At 31.7% G+C, this 7,330-nt stretch overlaps 1 protein-coding gene across 1 annotated transcript; it reads right to left on the minus strand.

The window, feature by feature from the left end:
- Window positions 1–1,245: 1,245 nt before the first annotated feature.
- LOC109816822 (G-type lectin S-receptor-like serine/threonine-protein kinase At4g27290) lies at window positions 1,246–6,289 on the minus strand. Its single transcript, XM_083061363.1, has 7 exons — window positions 4,886–6,289; window positions 4,565–4,764; window positions 3,088–3,270; window positions 2,786–2,996; window positions 2,420–2,657; window positions 2,189–2,339; window positions 1,246–2,095 (listed from the first exon to the last, which is right to left on the minus strand). The coding sequence occupies exons 1-7, from the start codon at window positions 6,186–6,188 to the stop codon at window positions 1,790–1,792; spliced, it is 2,592 nt and encodes an 863-aa protein (XP_082917489.1). The 5' UTR covers window positions 6,189–6,289; the 3' UTR covers window positions 1,246–1,789.
- Window positions 6,290–7,330: the final 1,041 nt, after the last annotated feature.

Raw genomic sequence — 7,330 nt, forward strand, 5'->3', positions numbered from 1 at the left:
AACACCGTGGACTCGCCTTGATCTTGGCAGACTACAATGACTTAGGCTACCAGCACTCATCCACCACATTGAACCCTTCCCCACTCTCATACCCATCGAAATCAACATCACAACCCAATCCTACCCACCACATAATAGTGTGATGGTGAAACACCAATCACAAATGTGACAGTTACAAACACCAAGCAGCAAGCACTCAGCAAGCCTAACTCGCACCCCTGCCCTCATACTCAACACAAAGACACTTCCCTAGCCCACACCCCACGATGCACAAATCCCTTTTTACCATTTATGTACCTTGAGATTGCAAGCCCCTGTCAGTACTCGAAAAAACAAATACACGGACCAAGGCTGCAACACCACTGGAAGAAAGTGAAGTCAAATGATTTTTTGAGAGTCTACATCCACCTCCAACTGTACATCAAAATATCCTTCCACTATATCATCATGATTGAAAGTCCCTCCTTGAAATATGTATTTGTTTCTATGCCTCCACAAGGTCTAAGTTGTGGCCATCCACAATATGTGCCAATTTTCCAGCTCATCTTGTGAGTGTAACAGTCTAGGTAGAAAACTTAAATGTTGAATAACCTGCATAGGAAGTGATGAAGGACATTTAATCCAAGAGAGGCACTGCTTCCAAACTTTGTCACTAAGAGGGCATGCGCAAAAAATGTGAGACACCGTTTCCGCATCAGACTTGCAAAATGAGCCTAGAATTTGTTGAGGCTCAAGTATGATGTTTCTTCTAACTAGATTGTCAATAGTTGGGATGCGAGAATTAACCAATCTCCACACGAAATAATGAACCTTCAGTACACTTGGTGTAGGCCGGTTGAGTTTGAGTTGATGCAATTGATTTTGTTAGGTTGAATCCAATCATTTATGTTTTAAATAAGTTTCATTTGGTGATCAGGTTTTAAAAAGGTTCAACTTGATATTTTTTCATATGGGAATGTATGCCAATGTGGTGATCAAATTTAATTCGTTTTTAAAGTTGACCATTATAAATGTAATGGAAAAAACCATTTTCAATTTCTTTATATACATAAATGACTATATTGAATCTGATTGTTATAGTGATTATACATTATATGCACATATGTTGTGAGAACAATTTATTTAGTGGAAACATGTGTTAGATTCCCACTATTTATAAAAACTTGTCAAATTAATCATAATATCTATACTCGAATGAGATACGTCTCTAATCTAATAAGTGGAAAGATATTCACAGGAAAAAAAAATGGACTATATTGAATTTTTTTAAAAGATAAAAAATCAAATTAAATTTAAAAAATAAAATAAATACTTAAAAGTATAATTATTTACCCTAACTTATAGGGTTGAACACAAAAATTGTACAAACAAAAGGAGAATGGAGAAAAACTAGGATGATATATTTTCATTTATATTTATTGCAGTAATAATTACATCAAAGTTGCATAAACAAACTATGAAAGCCCATTTTTTGTCAAAACAGGTATTAATCATGTCTAATCAACAAAAGTAAGCATTCTTTAGACTACACTAACTATTTCTAAACAAATAACTAATTTTACAAGTATACGAAAAAATTACAGAGGCACAATATTTGAATATGATTGCCGGAAAATCTCAGATAATTCTGACAAAAATTTAATATCACTTTCCAAAACCTACAACTTCACAAATGACAAATACATCCCTTTCAAAAACCTGTGATTAAATTTTTATATGTAACTACACAAATACATCAGAAAAACTAAAATTGTGTGTCAATGCAATATGATAGGCTGAGTGAATAATTTCAGCGGCCTTTCAATGAGGTAATGGTTAATTCATCATTTGAAGTCACTTGGTTCTGATCTGAGCTTAAATTTCCTTCATCCACAATCCTCCTTGGAAAGAAACCAGGCTCTTTTGGTTCAACCAATTCCATCTCACTCCCTAACATTTGAATTACTGAGGTCATGGTTGGCCTATCGTTCGGACATTGTTGCACACACAAGAGACTAACATGAATGCATCGCAATACTTCTGATATAATGCATGAGTCCTTTATGCTAGAGTCAAGCAACTGCAAAGCCTTTTGCTCTTTCCAAAGTGCCCATGCCTGAAACATAATACGAGAAAGAAAAAAAAAGTTAACTACTTATATTTAAACTTTGCAATAAATAGAGAATACATTAATTATTTGATTGCTTACATATCCGACAAGGTTAAGAGTCTGATTTCCATGAAAAAGAGCTCTATTTTTGTTCCCACATATTATTTCTATCATTAAAATGCCAAAACTGAAGATGTCCGATTTGATTGAAAATAATCCATCCACAGCATACTCAGGGGCCATGTATCCACTGTAAGAAATAATTAGAACAATAAAACCATGACATAAAAAATTAAAGTGATACAGTATAATATTAAGACAAATACTTACTAAGTTCCAACTACTCTATTTGTATTTCCTTCAATTTGATCTCCTCCAAAAGCTCTAGCAATTCCAAAATCTGATATTTTGGGATTTAACTTTTCATCAAGTAAAACGTTACTTGCTTTAAGATCTCTATGAATAATCCTTAATCGCGAATCTTCGTGAAGGTAAAGAAGTCCCCTAGCAATTCCAAATATTATATGGAACCGTCGTTGCCAATCCATTAATTTACCTTTTGATTGATCTGTTTTATTGCAAACCGAATATTTTGTTCAATACTATATGTGATATTCAAGATTGATAAGCCGATAAATAAGATTGAAGTAAAAAATCACAAGTGCAGCTAATATAATCATTCTTCATGTTACATACCAAAAATGAAGGAATCTAGGCTGCCGTTAACCATGTATTCATATATCAGTAATTTTTCTTCTCCTTGAAAGCAACAACCTAAAAGCTTTACAAGATTTCGATGTTGAAGCTTTGCAATCAGTTTTACTTCTGTTATAAATTCATCTATACCTTGATCAGAACTACTTGAAAGTCTCTTGACAGCAATTTCTTGCCCATTGTCTAATTTTCCCTGCATAATTGCCCTCTTTTGAGAAGATGCTTGCTATGAAAATAATTCATTTGTTGTTCTTTATATGTTAGGTGCATAAATATTTAATTACCTTATATACCCATCCAAAACCACCTTGTCCAATCTTATTCTCCAATGAGAAATCATTAGTGGCAGTGGTGATCGTTAGAAGATCAAACAATGGCAGATCCATATCTTCTAGTTGTCTTTCGATGTTCACTTTTGTGTTTGACTTTTCTGGACAACGGAACAATGGAAAATAAATTAAAGAATATCATGAAAAATGAGAAGTTAAAGGTAAATATGCAACATTAATTGCTAATATAAACAGAAAATATAGTGTGATCATCATTGAAGAACATTGTTTGTTCATTTAGAGCAAACTATCAATTTGATCATTGAAGTATCACCCTTTCTAAAAAGTCCTTAAAATAATGAAATTATTTAAGATCATCAATTTAGTCTCTAACACTGATATATATATTTTACAAATATTGAGAGACTAATTCAAAAGATTTAAAGGGAGCTGCTATGTTACCTGTGAAAATTGAAGGGATTTAGTACATTAAATTATGTGAACAAATAAATTTTAAAAAATAAATTCAAAATAACAAATTTTAAATTAAAAATTTGTATAAGATGAATCAATCAAAAAGACTAATTCAAAAAAAAAATAATCAAAAGGTCAATTTTCATAACAAATTTTGTCTATATGTGACAAAATTAAAAAATTTAAAACAAAAAATTATAATAATATTATAAAAATATTAAAATAAAAAAACAAATAATACAACTAAAAAACTAATTTATACTATAAATTCAAAAAAATTATCACCAAAGAAAAACTAAAACATATTAACAAAATATTAATATTAAACTTTTTAATTATAATAGATGCTACATTAAGATATAAATTTAAAAATATAAAAATAATATAAAGATATAGAAAATTTTATACAAATAAATTATTAAAAGTATTAAATTAAAATAAAAATAAAACAAGTAATTACAATAAAAAAATAAAAATAAAATGACTGTTCCCATACCCCATAATAGTGAGTACCGTAGAATTATATAGGATAATTTTTAATACATAGACACTATTGATACAGTTTTATTTAAGAACTAGTTAGAAGAAAAAAAATACTACGAAATAAATCGATAGTTTAGTCTTTTATATGTAACAAAGTTGAAACTGCAATCATTAAACGCATATAAAATTCTCGGCGATGTTGAAATGTCACCTGGCCTCAAATTATTTATCAGGTCTCTTTTGATATAATTTAAAAATACTTATATATTCTTATTTAAAAAATAATTTAATTTATGTATAAATTAATTTTAGTTTATGGCACGATTTTTTTTAATAATATTTATCTATGTATTTATTTATCTCACAATATATATATATATATATATTTATTTATTTATTTATTTAAAACAACTATCATGTTTCTAAATACAATTTTATTTTTGGTAAAGACAAGAAAGATTACAAAAATAGTCGCAACAAGGATTGAACCTAATTTTCATGTTTCTAATTATCCTAATCTTCCCCACCTAATCACTGTAGTAATCCTAGTAGTCGTTTCTAGATACAATAATAATATATGGGTGAATAACTTACCAGCAATCTTCCTTCGGACTCCGAGTATGACAATAATGCAAAATAAAAGTATCGTAACAGTCGCAACAACCGTGGTAGCAATTATTATAGTCGACCGTTTGCTGTGACCCTGTCGCTCTTCACGGTTGATTTTGATCAAACAAACAAACAAGAACATGAAATTAAATTTTCAGATCTAAAGAATGATTATGCGTTTTCCAAAATAATAAGATCATCAGAATAAAGAAAGTAATACGAAGAAAGATTAATATATATTTTTTACCTAACTCCGAAGCAGGTATCCGGATATATAGATCTTGCCCACCAGTTTGAAGCACTTTGATGTCAAATAGTTGGCCAAACCAAAGGACACAACCACTTCCTTTTCCACTTATGTTCGAATTAGTATAAGCCATGCAAGAGCAATTTTTCAAGCATTTGTCTCTGCATGCATCTAAGTCAATATTCTCATCCACCCAAGTATATGTAGTATCTGGTACTTTCATGTCTATGTGTTTGATAAACTCATCCGTGTTACTACCATTGCAGCTTAGTGGATGTTTAAGGACACATCCTTGGGACCAGTCCATTGAGTTCCATTTTTCAGGAGACGTAGGGTTGAACCCTTGCAAACATTCACACATGGGTGAAGCAGAAATGCTGCAATATGCATTCGCTCCACACACCCCATAATTGTCACACTCGTCTTCAGGCAACGTTGAATATAGCTTCCATGATACATCGATATCTGACCATACATATTGACGACGTTGTAGAGTGGTTTGGTTAAGTACAACTCTTGTTATCAAACTAGACTGCTGAAGGGTCCATGTGTAAGAAACCTCTTCCTTGTTGGAGACAAACTCGTAAAGGTAAACGGGATTTGGCGCCATTTCTGGCACCCCACTGAAACGCAAACCATTCCATGGTCCAACTCTGTGATACTTTTTGGTTCCATTCATCATATATATCTCAGGAAAAGGGTTTAGAGCAAAACCCCAAGAAAAGTCACCTGGGGTTGGATCATCCCAACTCTTCCATGCTACGAGTTGATGGTTGAGTTTTCTTTTGTGGTCCCATCCAACCTTCATTCCTGGCAACAATGTATCAGATGGGTAATCAAAGCTTTGCCAAAGATATTCCTCTTGATTTGAGTTTCTCGCATTCTCATCTCTTATCACAAGATTTCCAGAATCCAAGAGCTCCGCCACTGGATTCTGTGCTTCTTTTTGAGAATTTGTGGACCAAACAACCTTGTTGTTGTGGGTTAGGATTAAATTGCCGGAACTGTTTAGTTTCAAGATGGCTGAGGAATCATTGATTGGGTTGCCAAGGTTCGCAACCCAAACAACGTTTTGAAGTGGGATATTCTTGTAGCGAATCCCGAGGTAGATTTTTTTGGGATTTCCTAGATTAAAGAAACCAAACTCAAAGATTCCTTGTGGGAAAGAAACTAAGGTATTTCCATAACTAAGGGACTTTGTCTGTGTAATATTGAATGATGTGTCCGCTGCTATGAAAACTATGAGAGAAGGAACGAACAGTAGATAAACTATGATTCTCATAGGAAAATGAATAAATTTCATTGGGTTCTAAGGTTCTAACTAAGCTTGAGAGTTATAAGAGTTAAAAACTTCTACGTGCTGAAGGCTAAGAATACTCTGAAACCGTTGTATACATATAGAGAGAGAAGGTAGTGCAAGCAAACAAACAAAATTATAAGTTATATATACATTGAGGAAGTTGTTTCTTCGCTGGATTTTCCACTATTTACGTGATTTATTATTTTTTTCATTCCAAAATGGGCTATCATTTTTTTTTTATTCTGTGTCGGCTGGTTGGTCAAAGAGAGACTAACGCTATTTGTGAGATTCATTTAATTCACTTACGTCAGATAGATATTGGTTTTTTTCTCGGTCAAGTAATACATTTTTCCGCTTCATTGTGATTCAAATTTTATATACGTAAGTGTTTACTCATTCGTTCCAAAATTGTGGTGGAAGAAAAAAGAAAGTGTAATTTCAACATTTGAATGTATTATTAATTTTTTATTTGTATTATATTTGTAATAATATTTTTGAAATATTTTTATATTACATTATATTTTGCAGAAAAATTAATATATATATATATATATATATATAATTTATAATAAATAACTTTAAATTAAACTAATTAGTGAATCCAATAAATTGGTAAAGTCACACGTTCTAGAAATAATTTATTGATTGAAAATCTCATGTTTAATCTCTATCTTCTGTGAAAACTATTTGGCCCATCGAGGGTCATAGTGAATGAAGAGAAAATGTATAGTTGAGAAATTAAGGAACTATAGGAGAGATTTTGTAAGGTTATAATGTCTAACTAGTCCCTTTCGAGACAAAAAATGTAGAGCTGTCAAAACGGGCCAACCCGGCCCATGTGGGCCGGCCCACCTTGACCCACTTTAAAAACGAGCCAACCCAACCCGGCCCACTTGTAATTTTTTCAAAAAAAATTTGGCACGGCCCGGCTCACCACGGGTTGGTGGGTTATACGGGCCAGCCCACCAGCCCACCAAAAATTAAAAAAAAATTATTAACAAAATTCAAAATTTTAAATTAATTATAAATTAACATAATAGTCATAAAATTAACATCATTAATAGTTATAAGTCATAATTCATCATACAAAATTAAATACAAATCATGATAAAAGTTTAAAATAAAAATTTTCAATATATCATCAT

The sequence above is a fragment of the Cajanus cajan genome, chromosome 8 (genome assembly GCF_000230855.2).
Source record: "Cajanus cajan strain Asha chromosome 8, NIPB_CcT2T_4, whole genome shotgun sequence".
Lineage (NCBI taxonomy): Eukaryota > Viridiplantae > Streptophyta > Magnoliopsida > Fabales > Fabaceae > Cajanus > Cajanus cajan.